The sequence below is a fragment of the Megascapheus bottae genome, chromosome 17 (assembly GCF_031878675.1).
Source record: "Megascapheus bottae isolate mThoBot1 chromosome 17, mThoBot2.hap1, whole genome shotgun sequence".
NCBI classification, from domain to species: Eukaryota; Metazoa; Chordata; class Mammalia; order Rodentia; family Geomyidae; genus Megascapheus; species Megascapheus bottae.
The window spans coordinates 20,361,271-20,382,439 of NC_143525.1; the positions used below are offsets into that span (position 1 = coordinate 20,361,271).

At 41.8% G+C, this 21,169-nt stretch overlaps 1 protein-coding gene across 2 annotated transcripts in view; it reads right to left on the reverse strand.

The window, feature by feature from the left end:
- The window catches only part of Nbr1 (NBR1 autophagy cargo receptor), a 33,922-nt gene that overhangs the window by 6,508 nt on the left and 6,245 nt on the right, over window positions 1-21,169 (reverse strand). Inside the window, exons 2-19 of one of the 2 annotated variants that reach the window (XM_090350184.1) lie at window positions 20,594-20,704; window positions 17,798-17,860; window positions 16,884-16,902; window positions 15,849-15,871; window positions 14,393-14,587; window positions 14,011-14,088; window positions 12,946-13,163; window positions 11,332-11,499; window positions 10,264-10,473; window positions 8,616-8,775; window positions 7,637-7,927; window positions 6,455-6,592; window positions 5,530-5,605; window positions 4,925-5,035; window positions 4,528-4,689; window positions 4,283-4,354; window positions 1,719-2,142; window positions 876-967 (exon numbers count right to left, since the gene is read on the reverse strand). In XM_090350184.1, the coding sequence (XP_090206310.1) occupies window positions 876-967; window positions 1,719-2,142; window positions 4,283-4,354; window positions 4,528-4,689; window positions 4,925-5,035; window positions 5,530-5,605; window positions 6,455-6,592; window positions 7,637-7,927; window positions 8,616-8,775; window positions 10,264-10,473; window positions 11,332-11,499; window positions 12,946-13,163; window positions 14,011-14,088; window positions 14,393-14,587; window positions 15,849-15,871; window positions 16,884-16,902; window positions 17,798-17,860; window positions 20,594-20,695 (2,602 nt within the window). In that variant the 5' untranslated portion in view covers window positions 20,696-20,704. The remainder of the gene's footprint in view (window positions 1-875; window positions 968-1,718; window positions 2,143-4,282; window positions 4,355-4,527; window positions 4,690-4,924; window positions 5,036-5,529; window positions 5,606-6,454; window positions 6,593-7,636; window positions 7,928-8,615; window positions 8,776-10,263; window positions 10,474-11,331; window positions 11,500-12,945; window positions 13,164-14,010; window positions 14,089-14,392; window positions 14,588-15,848; window positions 15,872-16,883; window positions 16,903-17,797; window positions 17,861-20,593; window positions 20,705-21,169) is intronic. The other variant, XM_090350185.1, reaches the window with a different exon arrangement.

A 21,169-nucleotide genomic window follows, 5' to 3' on the forward strand; every position in this document is an offset into this window, starting at 1 on the left:
GCTGTCTTCCTTCTTTTGCTTTTAAGTTTCTAAAAATTCTATGAGTGGCTTAACCAAATTATGAGAAACTATCCAGAAATGCAATGCAACATTTTACTGATTCAAAAAAATTAATTCTATGTTGAATAAGTGGCTCAGCAGTAGAGCAAGCACAGACTGAGCTCAAACCCGTCTTGCCCCCTACCCTTTGAAAAACGTTATTTAATAAATTGATGTGATTGTTCTCAAATGTTTTTAGATTTGTTTTGGGGAACAGTGAGAAGTGACTTTGTAGATACTCTATTGTCCTGATTTTGTGGATAAGGCAAAAGACCCATAGGCATTATAAACCAGCTGAGAGGCTGGCTGCATGGTCACGGTTAGGGAAAGTGGAAGTGGAGCTGGAATCTTGACTGATCGATCAGGCTCCAAACCTGTATTACTTCCACCATAGTACAATACCTAACATCTATAAGATCTCAATAAAATATTTAGATAATAGAATTAATGAGTAGGAGGGAAGCCAGGCTCTGGTGGTTTATGCCAGTAAACTATCCAGGAGGCGGAGATCTGAGATCATGGCTCAAAGCCAGCCAGGCAGGAAAGTCCATGAGACACTTATCTCCAATTAGCCACCAGAAAACTGGAAGTGGCACTATGGCTCAAAGTGTTAAGAGTGCTATCCTTGTAGCTCAGGGACAGTAGCAGGCCCTGAGTTCAAGTCCAATGACTGACAAAAAACAAAGACAAAAAGTATGAGGGGGGAGCACAGAAAGAGGGAAAGGGCATGTTTCTAAAAACTGCCAAGAATCATGAAGTTGAAGAGCCTTTACTATACCTAGTTTCCACTAGAGAGGAGCAGAGAGAAAAAGAGATGAAGCTCAGCTTGTCATTACCTCCTCTGATCTGATCAGGGACTGAAGAAACTTCTGGTATGGTAACTGGTAAATCCACTCCCAGGGAACCATGCTGTACACAAGGAGGGTTCCTTTCAGAAAGACACAATATGGAAAGCAAGTTGAAAAACACCTAGGGCAACAGTAGAGAAACAGTACACACAGCACAGCAGTGCCAAATTCTGTACAGAGGCTTCACATTTCTGATACAGATGACAGATCTGATACAGATATGTAAATTAAGGGAATTAAGGAAAATTACATTCTACTTCTGACTTTAGCCAGTCAAGCTAGAAAGATTTTCTTCAGTCCATTCACTTTCCCCCTACATTAAATGGTACTGAAAAAGGACATATCTAGCTTCTTGGGAGAATGGCTTAAATTATAGTCGGGCTCCAGCATTTTCTGTACTATCAGGAGAGAGCAAGATTCAGACAGATCCAGTGGAGAATAACTTCTATTTGGGTTGGCAGTGTTTTCTCTCATAATGGATTTGACTTAATTATGCTTTCTTTTGGTTAATATATGGATGAGGTGTTTTCTGTTGCTTTTTACAGTGCTGGGGATGGAACCCAAGACCTCATGCATGCTAAGTAGGTTTTCTACCACTAAGATACATGCTTAATCCTCAGTTATATCAGATAAGTAAGGTTGGCTAAAATAAAACTTTAAATCCAAAATCCACAGAGAAATATCACTTTTATTTTTCTAAATTCAGACTTGACTATGGAAATCATCTGTTCCCACACTGATGAAAAAGCAGGTTTTGAGAGCAAGTCGGCTCCTCCCACTCTTTATTTCACCTCTGAAGAGCACCCCTGTTGAAGCGGGTGTGAATGGTACCTGGGCAGCAGTGGTGGATGCCCCACCACTTCTGGGATTAGGGGCACTGTTTCCAGAGTCTGTGAGGTTGTGAGGGTATCAATGATATTCTGCTCTTGTGGCTGGCTCTCCCCTTCAGGGAGTCTCTCCTGGCCAGCCTCAGCTGGTTCCTGACCAGCCTCAACTCCAGGCTCGCCTTCAGTCCCTCGTTCAAGGCCTGGCTGCGAGAGTGCAGAGCTGTACATGGAATCCCCCAGGGGACGGCTGGTATCAAAACACTCAGGCAGGATGATGATGTAATCTTCTGAGGATGAAGAGGACTGACTTTGAACTTCATCTTTGAGTTCCTCTTCTTCCTCTTCGGTAATGATTCCTTCCTCAGCAATATGGACAATCTCTTCTCTCTCATCTCCAAGTGGTCCCTCTTCAGGCAAGGCAAATTTCACTAAAGAATGAAAGTAACCAATTTGAAGGAAGAAGTTACCAGCAGACACCAATGCTATTGTTAATTGGCGAAGCTTTTTGGATAATGAGCTAGTATTACGAAAGTGGAAGATGGAGAGGACCACAGGGAAGTATGAGAATCAGAGCCATGTTTTATGCTTCAAGACAATATAGAACTATGAATCTTCAAAATAAGAAAACCCATCCTTTTTCCAGTTCATATGATGGTTAACACATAAGAGTTAACACACTATGGTTAACATAACCAGATAGAGCTTTTAGGGGTGGAGAATACCCAGTTCATAGGACACTTTAGGCTCGCAAAATCATCGGTACATAATAGGACAGATAGCATATGCTTTTTAATACCTGCCCATCTGCTTGTATTGATAATTTTATGTGGCCTGTGAATGATGTTATAAATATCTAAATGACCCTTAGGAGAAAATAGATTCTTAATCTCTGGAACTAATAATACTAGCTAACAGAGCTATAAAAAGAGAAGTCAAGCCGAGTGCGGTGGCTCATGCCTGTAACCCTAGCTACCCAGGAGGCTGAGACCCAAGGATCATAGTACTAAACCAGCCCAGGTAGGCATGCCTAGAAGATTTTTTTTTTATGTCGGTCATGGGACTTGAACTCTGGGCCTGGGTGCTGTCCCTGAACTCTTCAGCTCAAGGCTACCGCCCTACCCCTTGAGCCATAGTGCCACTTCCTAAAAGATTCTTAACTACAATTAAGCACCAAAAGCCCAGAATTGGACCTGTGGCTCAAGTGGTAGAGTGCTAACCTTGAGTACAAAAGCTCAAAGACAGTGCCTAAACAGAATTTAAGCCTCAGGATCGGCACCCAAACGGAAACTTCTCTAAAATAAATACAAGGCTGGGAGTTTGGCCTACTGGTAGAGTGCCTGCCTAGTAAGCATGAAGACCTGGGTTCGATTCCTCAATATCACATACATAGAAAAAGCTAGAAATGGTGCTGTGGCACAAGTGGCAGAGCTCTAGCCTGGAGAAAGCTCAAGGACAGTGCTCAGGCCCTGAGCTCAAGTGCCAGGACTGGCAAACAAAACAAACAAAACAAAACAAAAAACCCCCCAAAGATTTCTTCTTCTTCATCATCATCTTATTGTCGGTCATGGGGCTTGAAGTCTGAGCCTGGGTGCCGTCCCTAACCTCTTCAGATCAAGGCTACTGTTCTACCCCTTGAGGCACAATGCTACTTTCAGTTTTCTGGTGGTTAACTGGAGACAAGAGTCTCATGGACTTTAGTGCCCAGGCTGGCTTTGAACCGTGATCCTCAGATCTCAGCCTCCTGAGTAGCTAGGATTATAGGTGTGAGCCACTGCAACTGGCTCTTCCATATTATTATTATTATTGTTATTTTGTCAGTCATAGGGCTTGAACTCTAGGCCTGGGTGCTGTCTCTGAGTTCTTTAGCTCAAGGCCTGGGCGATGACCCTGAGCTCTTTAGCACCAGGCTATCACCCTACCCCTGGAGCCACAGCCTTACTTCCCCTTTTCTGAAAGGTGGTTAATTGGAGATAAGAGTCTCATAGACTTTAGTGCCCAGGCTGGCTTCAAACTGAGATCCTCAGATCTCAGCCGCCTGAGTAGCTAGGACTATAGGCGAGAGCTACCACATCCAGCTCATATTATTTTTGTGTACAGAAAATAAATATGTAGTTTTGGGATAGTTGTTTAGAGACACAGTATTGGCTCTACTTATCTAACATTTAGCAGGTTTTGTTATAAAGCTATTTATTAAAACAAAATTTAATCTTGGGAGTTGATGGTTCATGAGGCCTAGCTACTCAAGGGGCTGAAACCTAGAACACCATCCAGGTCAGCCTGGAAAGAAAACTCTTTTAGACTCTACCTCCACTGGCTTGGACACATGGCTCAAATAGTAGTGTGCCAGCCATGAGCAATCAAGCCAGTTGAATAAACTTGAGATCCCTGAATTCAAGCCCCAGTAAATAAAATGAACAAATAAATTTAGCCTTGGGAAACTTTGTTTGATATCCTTACTTATTTCTACTATTTTTGGACTATAGCCTTTAAAAAAAAAAAAAAAAAGAAATAAAGCAGACAACTCAGCTGCCAGTAGGGATCTTTGATGAGGAACTCTGTCAAACTTACAGGAAGAGTCCTTTCTGTAGAATCCAGGCATAACTGTCTGCTGTTCCTCTGTGGAATGCTGGTTTAATTCTCCTGAGAAAGTTCAGAAATGAATTAGTGTTATTCTTTTGCTAATGAGTTCTAGTTAAGAATGATCATGCAGCATGCTTAAATGTGGTTGGTCAGAATTTCTAACAAGGATCATCCTCCTTTCTCTCTTAGTAAAGAAGAATAGCGATAGCTGGTAGAAATGCAGGGATACTTACTCAGGGGAGACTTCTGTCTGCAAGGTGGGTTGTGGTCGGGGGCGGCATCTAAGGTAAGGGATCGGATTACAGTCTCACAAACAAACTGGGTCCCACTAAGGTCTTCTTCTGCTTCCTCCACTGAAGCAGTGTTCTCAACTTTCTTTGTGGATACTGTAGAATCTGAAAGAGACAAACTTTGACTTTACTTGACATTTTAAAGAGCTGTTTTCAACAGTTACTACCATCATGCTGAGACTACTTCAAAGAATAGCTGCTCTCTATGCCATGTGGAGAGACTTCAAAAAAGATGCTATATACCATTTACATGCCAACGTAAGATTAGTAAGAAGTATAAAAATGAGATGTGGTATGAAAAGGAAGGATGCAAAAGCTTTATAACTATTTAACCCCTTACCAGGAAGTGCTTTAAATCCCGCCCCTTCACTCTCTTCCTGTATCTGCCCCAAGCCTGGCTTCTCTATTAAAGGACTGTCATGTGGCAGAGGAGACATGCAGGGAGTCATATCTGGAGAATGAAGACAGGAGAACCATCAACTGAGAAAAGGCATCACATCATCAATAACCAGTATCCAGAAGAAGCAGTTTATATGTTTCTTGCCTCCTGTGGGGCTAAAATAAACCAGATATGCTCCCAAACCTGTACAAAGAATTTCTCCAGACCACCAGATATGCATGTAATCTTAGATCAATCAATGCAAGAAGGATCAAAACCAGTTTTTTAACTGGCCTAAAAAGTCATGGCCAAGACACCCTATCATGAAATGTACAGGAACAAAGGGAGGAAAACAGAAGAAGGTGCCTGCCTTACACTTGTATAGTTGCTTCTGAAAAAAACAGGGAAAGGAGGAAAATGGACCATGGTAGAGCTTTACTGTCCCATTGTGATAGAAATCCTTCCTATTGACTCCTCAGATTAGAATATCAACTACCAAAGTCTAAGCTGCAGTACCTTTATACACGTGAATAGCATAAACAAGATGAGACAAGTGACATTCTTACCCACAGGGGTGTTGTGGGGCACTCTTTCCAACTCTTGGACAATGTTTATATCCAACAATTCAAAGGAAAGCAGGTCCTGCAAAAAACAGGGACATGTTAAGTGGCTTGTAATGTACATTGGAGCTATGTTCTGTCATCATGCAAACTAGTTGCACATCATCCTGAATTCAACTCCATGCAAATTTATGCCTTTCTTCAGTTGAGGCAAAATGTAGCTGTGTATGGTGGCCAGAGGCCAGCCTGAGCAAAAATTAAGGAAACTGTATCAAAAAGAAGCCAATGGCAGGCATTGGTTTCTAATGTCTGTAATCCTTGCTACTCAAGAGACTGAGAGGTAGAGGATCAAGGCCTGAAGCCAGCCTTGGGCAGCTAAGTCTGCTAGACTCCATCTCCAAAATATCTAGGAAAAAGCTAGGCTGGAGGTATAGCTCAGGTGACAGAATGCCAGCAAAGCAAGGTGAAAGCTCTGAGCTCAAACTCTGATATGAAGAGGGAAAAAAACCAAAAAAACCCAACAAAGCCTCCTCTGGAGTATCAGTATATTCCTATAGTCCCAGGTACTTTTTTTTTTTTTTTTTTTTGGTCAGTCCTGGGGCTTGAACTCTGGGCCTGGGCGCTGTCCCTGAGCTCTTCGGCTCAAGGCTACTGCCCTACTCCTTGAGCCACAGTGTCACTTCTGGTTTTCTACTAGTTAATTGGAGATAAGAGCCTCATAGACTTTAGTGCCTGGGCTGGCTTTGAACCTTGATCCTCAGATCTCAGCCTCCTGAGTAGCTAGGATTACAGGCATGAGACACTACACCCAGATAAGCTATAGCTTATCTGTAAATTCTTGGTAACCACCTATGACTATACCACCTTCTCTGCCACAAGGTGATGTCTCTTGTCATGTGTCCCTTGCTCCTCAAAGTACTGAATGTCCTACCTGGGCAGTCAGGAGGTCTACAGATGGGATGTAGAGCTCTCTCTCACTGGTAACACTCTTTGTCTTAGGTGGAATGCTGGTTCCCATGCCTTCTGTCTGCTGTGTCTCTTCTCTTTCTTCTTTGTCTAGAAAAGTTTCCTACAGAGATAAACCATTGAGACACATGTTAGGCTCTCAGCAGAATTGCAGCACTATTTCTGCCAATGCTTCCTCCTAACACAAAACACTGCTGAACCTTTTTGTTAATGATATAATTTTAGAGGTCACATACTATCTTTTCACCCAGCTTCCCTTAATGATTATATTTTACATAAATTCTAAGAGCCCAAATAAGGCATCAATTTCGAGTAAATCTAATTTAAGCACTAAATAGTCTACCCCAATTATTAGGATATTGTATATAAGAAACTTGTGCATCAAATAACAGGACTTCATTAGTATAGACAGGATACTCAGGAGGAATAAATGTTAAAGAGCACAGCTATTAGCAGTTCTACAGGTCAGACCAGATGGACCAGTTACCCCTTCTTTCCCTTATGCAGTCAAGAACCAAACAAGTACCAAAAAGATGGCAAAGCACTTAGGAACAGCCTATGAGTACAGTAAAATAAAGCCTTGCGAATAAGACCAATATCAGTCTATAAATGTGTCATGGTGGAGAAACTGACTGACATGGTTTATTTGTGTCCTGAAGGATGCCAGGCTTACGGCACTACTGAAAAAATTGGCAGTACTTTTAGGATAGGGCTTTGTGAGAAATTCTTAGGTCATGGGGGATCATGCTCTGGAAGGAGACTCTAGCCTCTTCATTTGTAAACAATACTGCTATGCCACAAGCTCCCTACTGGTGCAAATGGGCATTTCTACTGCAGGCTTAGAAACTATGGATTTGACCAATGATGGATTAGAGCCTCTAAAGCTAATAAATAAACCACTTCCTTTTGGAAGTTGTTACAGGCACTTTTTAAGTGATAGAAAGTTTACACACTATCCTTTCAAGATTTCTGGAAGGACAGCTAGCTACGAACAGGGGGCTTTTAATTTTGGGTAGTCTCACTATGTAGCCCAGATCCCCTTGCCTTAGCCTCCCGAGTGCTGGGATTATAAGCATACACCAATACCCCTCTTTTAACTCTTGAAGAAACAACTTGGTATACTAGGCCAGCGTCTGTCAATCCTCACCTCTTGCTGGTGGGTGAGATCACCAGCTTTGCTTGAGCTAATCATTTCCCTTTCAATGTGATTGGCATTCTCCGAGGAAGGAAAAGGATCTACTATGATACTGCACCAGACCCGAGGCCCAAACTGTTGGCCTTTATGAGAAAGACGCCAATGGGAAGTGTATGTTCCCTCTAAGGTTGGGGCGATGAACTCCACAGACACAATGCCCACATGGCCAGCCTTCAAACTGGGAACCAAAACATCTTTCTTTTCTGTAGATGCCAAAGTCAAGTTTCCCCACATGAATTTGAGCTGAAAAGAATAATAACCAGAAGAAATTGTTAACATTTTTATTTTTTTGCCAGTCCTGGGCTTGAGCTCAGGACCTGAGCACTGTCCTTGGACTTTCTCAAGGCTAGAGCTCTACCACTTGAGCCTGTGTATGTGGTACTGAGGAATTGAACTCAGGGCTTCATACATGCTAGGCAAGCACTCTACCACTAGGCTATGCTCCAGGCCCTTAAATCACTTTTTAAAAAAGTCTCGGCCAAGCGCAATAGCTCACCCCTGTAATCCTAGCTACTCAGGAGGCTGAGATCTGAGGATCTTAGTTCAAAGCCAGCCCAGGCACTAAAGTCCATGAGACTCTTATGTCCAATCAACTACCAGAAAACCAGAACTGGTGCTGTGGCTCAAGGGTAGGGTGGTAGCTTTGAGCTGAAGAGCTAAGGGACAACGCCAAAATCCAGAGTTCAAGTCCCCCCCCCCCCCCACCCAACTACAACAAAAGCCTCTTGCTCTCTTTCTTGGCTTTTTGTGCTTTTGGCTGGTACTCCACCACTTGAACCAAACATGCCTTCAGCTCCAGCTTTTTGCTGGTTATTTGGAGATAAAGAGCCTAGAGGATTTATTTGCTGGGATGGCTCCAAATCTCGATCATCATAGCTCAGCCTCCCAAGGAGCTTCTATTTGTCTTCACATTTTGTAGGGGAAAAAATACCTTGGTGTCTGCACTCCACTTTATATTTCCTGTATTTTTCATTCTCCAGTGTTTGATAAACTTAGTTCCTGGTTGAAGGTGAGTCCCATCAGGCAAGTTCTCATCCACAAATGCTGCACTGAGCGTTGGCATAACTGGGACACAGGGCTGCAAAGGGAGCCTGAACAGAAATTCAGATGTTTAGTCATTTGCTGATGGGAAAGATGTGATAGTTTCTGAATATTCCCACTGTGACTTAGAGAGGCTGACTATGACTTTCAGGTATGTACTAATGCATTTTCCAAAAAGAAGAAAAAAAAAGTATTCCATCATTTATGTTCCTAGCACAGAAAACAAAAGTTTTGGGAAGATATGACTCCTGAGTCAAAAAGGCAGGGATATAATGAAAAGTGTCCATAAATATAACAAGAATAAGTTCCTTAGCATAACTCTTGGTGGGTGCTACTGGCTCATGTCTATAATCCTAGCTACTCAAGAGGTTAATATCTGAGGACCAAGGCTAGAAGCCATACTGGGCAATTAAGTTCATGGGATTCTTTTTTTTTTTTTTTTTGCCAGTCCTGGGCTTGAGCTCAGGGCCTGAGCGCTATCCTTGGACTTTCTCAAGGCTAGAGCTCTACCACTTGAATCTCAGCACCACATCCGGCTTTTTTATATGTATGTATGTAGTACCAAGGAATCGAACCCAGGTCTTTGTGTATGCTAGGCAAGCACTTTAACCACTAGGCCAAACTCCTGGCCCATTCATGGGATTCTTATCTCCAACTAAATACACCAAAAGAGCTGAATGTAGAACAGTGGTTCAAGGGGTAGAGAGCTAGCCTTGAGCAAAAAACTTTAGAGACAATGCCCAGGCATTCAAGCTCCAGAACTGATCCACAAACTCAAAAAACTCCAAATACAAAAAAAAAAAAAAAATGTAACTCTTGGGTCAGGTGTGTAGCCTAGTGGTAGAGTGCTTGCCTAGCATACACAAAACCCAGGGTTCAATTTCTCAGCACCACATAAACACCACATAAACAGAAAATAGCAGAAGTGGAGCTGTGACTCAAATGGTCAAGTGTTAGCCTTGAGCAAAAGAAGGGACAAAGTCCAGGCTCTGATTCAAGCCCCAGGACTAGCAAAAACTTAGTAAGAAAGTAACGCTTATTTGCAACTTTTGCCTCAAATTCACACTACTTCTAATAGAAGAGTGAGGCATGTGTGTGTGCATGCACACGCGCGTGTGAGGGCCCACACTCAGGGCTTCTTTCTCTTGCTTGGCCTTTTCATTTAAAGCTGGCACTCTACCACTTAAGCAACAATTCTACTTCTAGCTTTTTAGTGGTAATTGACATTTCTTCCCAGGCCGGTGTGAAACTGAGATCCTCAGATTGCTCCTAAAGTAGACAGGATAACAGACATGATCTACCAGAACTCAACCATTACTGTTTTTATCTTTCTAAAGAAGACAACAAGAGAAGTGTCAAAAACAACCATCAAACCATCTTTTAATAAACTTAGATCAAAAAATGTAAAGTTTTAAAAATGTGGGTGGTTATTAGGAGCTTCCAATTTCAGCCAGAAAAGGGCAGAAATCCCAGTTTTAGGGAAGTGAACCCAAAGTCTTGGTGCCCTCTCCCTCCCCTTATCCTGGCCCTGGGCTTACATCAGAGTATTAGATTGCAACATGCTCTCATTTCGGCCCGAAGGGGACTTGGGGCTTTGGAGTCCATGAATTGAATTCCACAAGTGAATCTTCCTGTGGAGTTTTAGCTGCTTTTTAAGTTCCTTGACTTCAGCTTTCCGCTGTTTCTTCTCAGCTCGTAACCTTTGCTTTTCTGCTTTAAGAAAGTTCTTATCAACCTGTTTCTGGAGCCTATGAGGTAATAAATGAATGTCTTACAACCAAATAAAATCCAACCCAAATCTAACCCAAAACATTCGAGCCCAATCACAAATCTTGAAAATTTTTAAAAAACTAATACAGTTCCCATCAGTGTCAGCAGCGTTTACTTAATAATGTTCCCTTCTCTTTCTTTCCCCTCCCTTTTCTGTGCTCAGCAATGGGCCTTGAACTCAAGGCCCACTCTTGACATTCCCCCCCACCCAGATACAAAGAATCTTTAAGAGCAAAAGCTCCCAAATCACTTTATTCCCCCAAGGTTGATGTGCTACCAGTTGAGCTACATCTATTTTCAGCTTTCTTCTGGTTAACTGGTAATAATAAGGTCTTGGACTGGCTTCAACCAGATCCTCCAATCTCAGCTTCCTGAGTAGCTAGGATTACAGGCATGAGTCACTGCTGCCTGGCTCTGTTCTGTCTAGCTAGCTAGCTTTGCCAATCCTGAGACTTGAACTCTGGGCCTCTGCAATGTGCCTGAGCTTCTTTTACTTAAGGCCAGCACTCTACCCCTTGAGCCACAGTGCTACTTGCGGTTTTTTCTGTTCACATGGTACTGAGAAACTGAACCCAGGGCTTCTTGCATGTTAGGCAAACACTCTACCACTAAGCCATATTCCCAAGTCACTCTGTTATTTTTGAAATAAGGTTTCTTCATGTAGTCCAGGGTGGCCTCAAATTTTGTCTCTTATTGCTTCAGGCTCTCAAGTGCTGAGATTATAGCTTGAGCCACTACTACTGACCTTATAGGAGTTTTTTGGTCTTTAGCAATTTGTGTCATCAGTACTAAGAAGACAGTCAGAGTACAAGCACCCCCTGAATATATGGTTTTACCGGACTTGTTCCAGAGCAGCAGGGAGACGAGGAGGAGAGTACTTCGAATGAGAAAATGGTTCAGAAGAACTCACAAGAGGCTTCCGTAACTTCAGCAGGACATGATTAGTGTCATGGGCATATGGTCCTGCCTCACAATCTTCACAAATATTGTAGGATGGGCATAGGCTGTGGGAAAAGAATGGCATGGTAAGAATGTCATAGTAAAATACTCAAGGCAGAGAGGTAAAAGACCAGACTTCTGTATTTAGTCTATTACCAGCTAGGTGGTAAACTATGCCTATCACCCAATAATGCCGGCTTGATAATCCTCATTAATCAAATAAGGATGACATTAATTTATATCTATTTCTTTGGGACACCCTATGGGGGAAAGCAAAAAATAAAAGTATTTGTAACAAAAAGGAAGCTATTCCTAGTGATCTAATTTTGTTTTGAGGAACATAGTTGTATTTGCTTCAGCTGATAAAAATGCATATGTAGGGAGGGTGCTTGGCCTAGTGGTAGAGTGCTTGCTTAGCATGCATGAAGACCCAGGTTCGATTCCTTGGTACTACACATATAGAAAAAAGCTGGAAGTGGTGCTGAGGCTCAAGTGGTAGAGCTCTAGCCTTGAGAAAGTCCAAGGACAGTGCTCAGGCCCTGAGCTCAAGCCCAGGACTGGCAAAATTAATTAATTAATTAATAATAAATAAAAAAATTTAAAAATGCATATGTAAACCTAGAAAGCAGAATGGTTATTATTTTTTTATTTTTTATTTTTATTATTATTTTTTTTTTGCCAGTCCTGGGCTTGAGCTCAGGGCCTGAGCACTGTCCTTGGACTTTCTCAAGGCTAGAGCTCTACCACTTGAGCCTCTGCACCACTTCCGACTTTTTTCTATGTATGTGGTACGGAGGAATAGAACCTGGGTCTTCATGCACGCTAGGCAAACACTTTAACCACTAGGCCAAACTCCCGGCCCCTATTATTATTTTTTTAACTTGGTAGGTCATGGGGCTTAAACTCTGGGTGCTATCCCTGGGCTCTTTAGCTGAAGGCTAGTGCTATACCACTTTGACCCACAGTGCCACTTCTAGTTTTCTGGTTAATTGGAGATAAGAGTCTCACTTTTGTGCCCTGGCTGGCTTTGAACCTCAATCCTCAGATCTCAGCCTCCTGAGTAGGTAGGATTATAGGGGTGAGCCACTGGCACCTGGCTAGAATGGTTACTCTTTAACCTATTAAAATACATAGGTGGGTCTTGTAGTGTGGCCTACTGGTAGAATGCTTGCCTAGCATGCACAAAGCCCTGAGTTCGATTCCTCGGTATCATATACACACACAAAAGACAGAAGTGGTGCTGTGGCTCTAGGGTAGGGCACTAGCCTTGAGAAAGCTCAAGGACAATGCCCAGGCACTGAGTTCAAGCCCCAGGATGGGCAACACCCCCCCCACACACAAAAAAAAAAACCCCACATAGGTGAAGAATAGTTTGTGATTCCAATTCAGAGTTAAGACATCCAAGATTCCAGAGACAGACAACAACCTGGTTCCCTTTAACTATATAGAATTCTAAGAAGTCCCTGCTCTAAGGCCTACTAGCACCTGGCTATTCCCATGTGACTACTTACCTACACTGGTAGCGCACTCCAACAATCCTTCTTTGGCAGTTGCTGCAATCAATATACCAGCTGAACTGATTTTCTGGAAAAAACAGTGCTTCCTCTGAAGGCACTGAGCCTTCTGAGGTACAGGAACCCAACGGAGATGGAGAGTTTTGGAGGACAAGCTTCTCATGTAATTTCTGTTCAAGCTTCTCAACTGTTTCTTTAACTACTTGCTCTCTGAACTAGAAGAGATAGAAGGTGGGCATGTGGGGGAAATTTACTAACAATTCTGGAGTAAGTGTGAAGATATCAACAGATTGGAAATCAGATGTCTCTGGTAAAACTATGAATGTAATAAACAATTAGTAGCTACTGAATGAACATAGATATAACAAAAAGTCTACTCTTCCATAGCTCAACTTATTTCAAAGAAAATACCAGGAAATCCTTTTGCTGAGTACATTTTTTTTTCTTGTATGCCAGTACAAACAAGGTTTAAACTCAAGGCCTTGGACTCTACCTCAGCCTTTTCTGCTCAAGGCTGAGGCTCTACCACTTGAGCAATAACTCCTATCAGATGTTTTACTGGTTAACTGGAGATAAGAGCTGGGTTCTGTTTAAAGCCAGCTCAGGCAGGAAAAAGCAGAAAGTCCATGAGACTCATTTCCAAGTAACCACCAGAAAGCTGGAAATGGAGAAGTGGTTCAAGTAGTAGCCTTGAGAACCAAAGCTTAGATACGGAGCCCAGGTCCTAAGTTCAAGCCCCAAGACTAGTACAAAAAAAATCTGAGGGCTAGGCATCAGTGGATCATGCCTGTAGTCTTGGCAACTTAGAAGGCTGACATTTGAGCAAAATAGATCAGGGACAGTGTGTAGGACATGAGTTCAAGCCTCTATAACAGACTAAATCCATCCATCCACCCATCCATAAAAAGACAAAAGTTAGAGCTTTCTTAACTAGATCTACTCTGTATCTTCTTCATTCATTTGTACCAGAGGCAAGAGCCATGTATATCTGACTTCCCATTTCTTTTATATTCCACCTGTGCCAACAATGCTACTAGAACCCAAGCCAGAGAGAATACTCACTGTTTCCAGGTAGCTTGTGAACCAGTCTGGTGGTCTGTCTTGAGGCTGGTTTTTGTCACGAGGAGCAAGGGGAAATGACTACGAGAAAAAAGAATCCAAGATCCTGGAAGTTATTTCACTTATTTAAAATTATTTTTCTGAAATGTATTATTTTGAGATTTTTGTTGTCAAATCATGTAAACATATGGTCTTAAGAGTTGCAGTGTGAAGGAAAAGAAAAATAAATGAAGTGTGTACTCTGCTGTTCTACCTCTAGAAATAAACCATAGCCACCTGTTTCAAAATATTAGAGGCAGATGGTCACAGTAACTCCAAATCTTTGATGCATACTCAAATCTTCTATTAAGGACAGTGAGACAAAAGGCCAGAGAACTGGACATACCTGTGTGGTTGGCTCCTCTGAAGTCTTCATCTCTGATCCCAAGACTCTTACTAGTGAAGAATAATGTGCAAGTGGCTTCTTCCCTGGCCTGGTAGCTGCCCTTTTTTCTGCTACAACTGGAGGTGGGGCTTCATCAGCAATAAGGTGCCCTTCATAGACTTGCATCTGCAGTTGGTTTCCCTGCTTAACTGCCATCTGAGAACATTTGTTACAAAACAAACACATATTGTGTGATTCTCCTTTCCAAATGAACTTTGAAAGCGCTGACATAGGAAAGTGTGGTGAATTATGCTATATTTTTGTATGAAATAGTAAAAAAATTTAGGTTGAATGCACCTTATCTGAAATCCTACAAATTAAAAGTATTGGAGACACTGACACGATGCCACAAATGGAAAATTACACATTGGTCTTACAAGGAAAGTTGCAATCAAAACATGGGTGTATGAAAAATTCTGTAGAGGGATGGGATGTAGCTTAAGGCAAAGTGCAAGTGCAATGTCTTCAGTCCAACCCATAGTACCAAAAAAGAAAGACACACACACACACACACACACACACACACACACACACACACAAATACTGCAGAAAATTATACCAAGGCGAAATGTATATTGTGTAGGTGAAACACAAACTAATTTCAAATTTAGACTTGTGTTCAATTCCCAAGATATATCAAGATTGGTCATGGGGCTTGAACTCAGGGCCTGGACGCTGCCCCTGAGCTATCTGGCTTAAGGCCAGTGCCCTACCACACTTTGAGCCAGTGTTACTTTTTTTTTTCTGGTGGCTAAGTGGAGATAAGTCTCATGGACTTTCCTACCTGGGCTGGCTTTGAACCACAGTCCTCAAATCTCAGACTCCTGAGTTGCTAGGATTACAGGTCTGAGCCACCAACACCTGGCTTAGAAGAATCTTTTGCTGAGTGATATGCTCAATTTACTATAGTCTCCCAAGATATCTTATTATGTACACACAAATACACCCAAGCCCCTAAGTATTCAGATAAGGATTTACTGAATTTGTACAATGTTAATACCTAACCTCTGGTTTCTCTGCCAAGAATGGCTTTGTTACACTAAAATTAGGTTTTATTTTAGTTATTTTTGCCAGTCCTAGGGTTTTAACTCTGGGCCAGGGAACTATCCCTGAACTTCTTTTTGCTCAAGGCTAATGGTCTATCACTTGAGCCACAGAGCCACTTCTGGTTTTTTGAGTAGTTTATTGAAAATAAAAGTCTCATGGACTTTCCTGCCTTGGCTAGTTTTGAACTGCTATCATCAGATCTCAGCTTCCTGAATAGCCTAGGCATGAGCCACCAACACCTGGCTTAGAAGAATCTTTTGCTGAGTGATATGCTCAATTTACTGCAGTCTCCCTAATTTCTAATAAAATTTAAGTTTTAATCAAGGAATATTTTAAAAATTATTTGGAAATGAGATGGAATAAGAATTACCTTAAGTGCTTCTTCATATTCTCCTAAAAGGGCAAAAAGATACATAGATCACTATCAAATATCTTAATCCTACAGGTAGTCAGTTTGGTTCCAGTGTCTTACTCTGTAACTAGTCTCAAATTTATAGCTCCCAAGTGCTTAGCTTACAGCCCGGCATCACTAGGCCTGGTTAGTCCTACAGTTTCAATGTACAGCATGAGAATAACTACTAATAGTGTGTAGTATTCAGGATTTTTGCTAACGGAGTAATTATAATTGCTCTTGCCTTGGGGCAGAGGTAGAGTAGAGGGACGGACAACCACGTGAAATGATACATACTTTAATTTGTTCCACTACGAAAGCCCATTGAACCATCTTTTTTATTTTTATTTTTTATTGGTGGTGGTACTTGAACTCTGGGCCTGGGTGTTGTCCCTGAGCTCTTCAGCTCAAGGCTACTGCCCTACCACTTGAACCACAGTGCCACTTTCAGTTAATTGGAGATAAAGAGTCTCACGTACTTTAGTGCCCAGACTGGCTTTGAACCGGGATCCTCAGATCTCAGTTTCCTGAATAGCTAGGGTTACAGGTGTTAGCCATTTTGCCCAGCTGTTGTACCATCTTTATATATGTGCAAGAACCTTTTTTTTTGTCATCAGGCTAACACTTTGCAAGATTTCATATACCTTTGTATGTATGGTAAATTTTATTTATGGCAAAATTTATTTACTTTTGTCTATTGTGGGGCTTGGACTGTGGGCCTGGGTACTGTTCCTGAACTCTTCAGCAAAAGGCTACAGCCCTACCCCTTGAGCCTCAGTGCCACTTCAGTTTTTCTAGGTTAATTGGAGGTAAGAGTTTTAGTGCCAGGGCTGGCTTTGAACAGATCCCTAGATCTCAGCCCCCTGAGTCGCTAGGATTACAGGTGTGAGCCAAGTGCATGCATGGAGCAAATTCTACTTTAAAATGAGTATATCAAGACTGAGTATAAAAGGAAATGCCTTAGTGAGCAGATGAAATTTTATTAAAGCTAAACAGATTCCTTCAGGGACTCACCTTGACTGTTGATGGACACCTATGAAGAGAAAAAAGCAACTGTGAATGACAAGCACCTATCATTTTAGCATTTAGCATAAGACAAATCTCATATGATAATCTCAGGGTAGGGGTTTAACTTTTCTAGTATCCTGTTGCTAAGATTGATTGACTTATATTTAGTATTAGTCCTGGGGCTTGACTCAGGACCTCGGTATTGTCCATGGGCTTTTTTGCTCAAGGCCAGCATACTATAATGAGAGGAATCTGTGCAGAGACAAAGGACCAACTCAACTAATTCCAAGCTTTTGTGCCTCTGGCATGCTATGAAAACTCTCAGTGCCTCAGTTCCTTCTTGGTAAAATTAGAGATGATAACGTACCTAAAGCATACTATTATTGTCAGTGTGACACACTATAACCACTAAAGAGCATCCATTATTATTTTTATTATTATAAATGAAATGGAAGATTTTGCTCTATCCAAACTTAAAATCATCATATAATTTTAACTTCTCTCAGATATTCTTCAACTCTATTTCTATTTCTCAACTCTACCTTAGTCTTGGTCTCAACTCTACTAGACTTGTAGACCATGCAATTATTAAATATTTTAAATCACTACATAAATGAGATAAATGCTCTTCTCAATTTATCAAACTCCACATTCTGGAGAAATAAGATTCTGATTGGGCTGTGAGAGTGGCCTAGTGGTAGAGTACTTGCCTAGCATGCACAAAGCCCTGGATTTGATTCCTTGGTACCATATATACAGAAAAAGCTGGAAGTGGTGCTGGGGCTCAAATGGTAGAGCACTAGCCTTGAGAAAGCTCAAGAGCAATGCCCAGGCCCTGAGTTCAAGCTCCTGGACTGGCTAACTGGCAGGCAAACAAACATTTTGAGTACCTAGTAAGAGAAACTATAGTATACTTTTACCTCTTCATTTTCCTCATCCAAGTATTTTATTTGAATAGTGTTCAGATCAAATGAAACTTTTACCTGCAAATGAAAGAAAAGGAGAAAGTGGGTATTTTTGATTATATAAAAGAAGTATTTTCTCTTTTGTTGTTGTTATTGTTGAAGAGCTCGGGACTGAATCTGGGGTTTCGTATATGATAGTCAAAACATTTTAATAGCAAAATCACCACAATTTTTTGGGGGGGGGGTCATGGGGTTTGAACTCCACCTAAGTGCTGTCTCTGAGCTCTTCAGCTCAAGGCTACTGCCCTACCCCTGGGCCTGGGCTTTGTCCCTGAGCTCTTCAGCTCAAGGCTACCACCCTACCCTTGAGCCAAGCCCCACTTCCCATTTTCTAGAAGTTAATTGGAGGTGAGAACCTCAGGTCCTTTTGTGCCAGGGCTGGCTTTGAACCTTGATCCTCAGATCTCAGCCTCCTGAGTAGATAGCATTGGATGAGCCACTGTGCTCCGTCAAGACTTTTTTTTTTTAAGTGATTTAAGGGCCGGGAGCATAGCCTAGTGGTAGAGTGCTCGCCTATCATGCATGAAGCCCTGGGTTCAATTCCTCATCAGTACCATATACACAGAAAAAGCCACTGGAAGTACTGCTGTGGCTCAAGTGGCAGAGCACTAGCCTTGAGCAAAAAGTGTCCAAGGACAGTGCCCAGGCCTTGAGTTCAAGCTCCAGGACTAGCAAAAAAACAAAACAAAACACAACAAAAAGCAATACTTTAAATCACCTGCTTTGGGGTCAGTGAATAGACAGTTTATCCTAGAGAACAGCACATAAATTAGAGAGGTATTTCTGGCAGCTTATTTTATAATGATCAAAAGAAAATAAAGCCAGGCACTAGAGGCTCATGTCTGTAATCCTAGTATCCTAGCTAGCTACTCCTGAGATTGAAGTGTGAAGATCACAGTTCAAAGGCACCCTGGGCAGGAAAGTCCATGAGACTTTTACCTCCAATTAACCAATAGAAGTTGGAAGTGGAGCTGTGGCTCAAGCACTAGAACATTAGCCTTGAGCACTTAAGTTCAATAACAGTGCCCAGGCTCAGCATTCAAGCCCCAGGACTGACACACACACAACACACAAAAACCCTAAGCACAATTTTTCAACAAGAGATGGTTAGCTTTATTATAGTACAACAATACCAAGTGTACTGTGAAATAAAGCTAAAAAAGAATGAACTCTGATCTTCAGTGATTGAGAATTATGTCTACGATATACTGTTGGGTAAGAAAGCAAGCTACAGAATGTTTATTGTATGATCTCTAACATGAACTTGGAAAATGTGGGCAAGTACATACAATGCTACTAATATTGTTCCCTAAAAGAAGAGAATAGCAGATGTGAAAAAGAACAGAATGAGGAACATTAACTTTCTCCTTATATATGCTTGCTTGCTTCCTTTCTTCCTTCTTTGTTTTTTTGCCAGTTGTGGAGCTTGAACTCAGGGCTTGGGCACTGTCCCTGGATGCTTTTTGCTCAAGGCTAACCCACTACCACATGAGCCACAATGCTACTTCCAGCTCTTTCTATGTATGTGATACCGAGCACTTGAACCCAGGGCTTTGTGCTTGCAAGGAGAGCACTCTACCACTAGGCTATGCTCCTGGCCCACTTTTCACTTCTTTTAATGGACATATGATTTAAATTTTATTATTTTATTTTTATTTTTGATGGTCCTAGGGCTTGAACTCAGGGCCTGGGTGCTGTCTCTGAGCTTTTTATTCAAGGCTAGTGCTCTACCACCTGAGCCACAGTGCCTTTTCTGAATGGTTTATTGGAGTAGGAGTCTTACAGACTTTCCAGTCCAGGCTGCCTCTGAACTACAATCCTCAGATCTCAGCCTCCTGAGTAGCTAGGATTACTGGTATGAGCCACCAGCACCCAGTGGTTTACATCATTTTCTTTTTCAGGTACCATCACAAATAATAACCTGGTAAAGGCAAGTTTTTAGTTAAAGGATTGCATTAGATAAATACACGTGCACAAGAAGTGAAACATTGACTACCACAAACCCAACAAAATCAGTGAGTACAAAGGGCAAATGAAAATGAAGAAAAGCATTAGCAAAGAAAGGAACAGAGGAACTGCTGTCTTAGCACCTGTGAGAGCTTTTTTTCTGGCCATCTCTGAGATATTCAACCTCTGATGTGGCAATAAAAACTATTGGTAGGCTCCTGCAAAAACAAGTCACATTGGGCCGGGAGTTTGGCCTAGTGGTTAAAGTGCTTGCCTAGCATGCATGAAGACCCGGGTTCGATTCCTCGGTACCACATACACAGAAAAAAAAAAAAAAGCCGGAAGTGGTGCTGAGGCTCAAGTGGTAGAGCTCTCAGGCCCTGAGCTCAAGCCCAGGACTGGCAAAAAAAAAAAAAAAAAAACCCACCACCACCACCAACAAGTCACATTCCTCCTCATAGTTCACAAACAAAAATAATTTATCTGTTTTTAAGGAAGAGACGATTCTCCTGGAGCCTAGTTGGGGAGAGGCCCTCCACAATTCATTTCTCAGGCTGTTTCTAAAATAAATAGGGTTTCTAAACTTAATACTTTACCTTTCCTTTCTAAATCCCCCAAGAGGTACTTATTTGCTTGTTCCTTGTATAAGAACATATCTCCCATACAAATATTGAAGTTATGTCAAAGATGATAGTCTAAAAGGCCCAGAAATGGAAATGATGACATTATGTGAATACTGCAAAAAAGTGACCTTTGGGGAAAATATCTGTGCTTATACCATTGAGAAACAAAACAAATACTCACCATAGCCTCAACATCAGCCCAAGTTGTATTTTCTGGATCCGAAACCAAAAAGCTTTGAGTTTCATTTTTAAAAGTCACATTTAGAGTAACCTGTAGTTCCATGCTCTGGGGCTGCAATTAAGAGGATAAGTGGAAGAGAGACAAAGAGAAGGATAGGGTGGGGAGAAAACACATTAGAAAGGTCTATAAATTGCATAAACAATCACTCAACAAACATTGTAAAATCTAACATGGATAAGGCCTGGGAGACAGTAGCAAATGACAAACAATTCTCCTTGGGAATTTACAATCTAGTAGATGGGTTAAATTAAATCTCTCTCTTTCTTTTTTTTTTGGGGGGGGGGGGCTAGTCCTGGGGCTTTCTCAAGGCTAGCACTCTACCACTTGAACCACAGCACCACTTTTGGCTTTTTCTGTGTATGTGGTACAAGGAATAGAGCCCAGGGTTTCATGCATGCTAGGGGAGCACTCTACTACTCAGGCACACACCTGGTCAGGACCTTTTTTTTTGGTCGGTCCTGGAAATTTGGGCCTGGTCCAGAATCTGGTCGTTGTCCTTGAGCTTTTTTGCTCAAG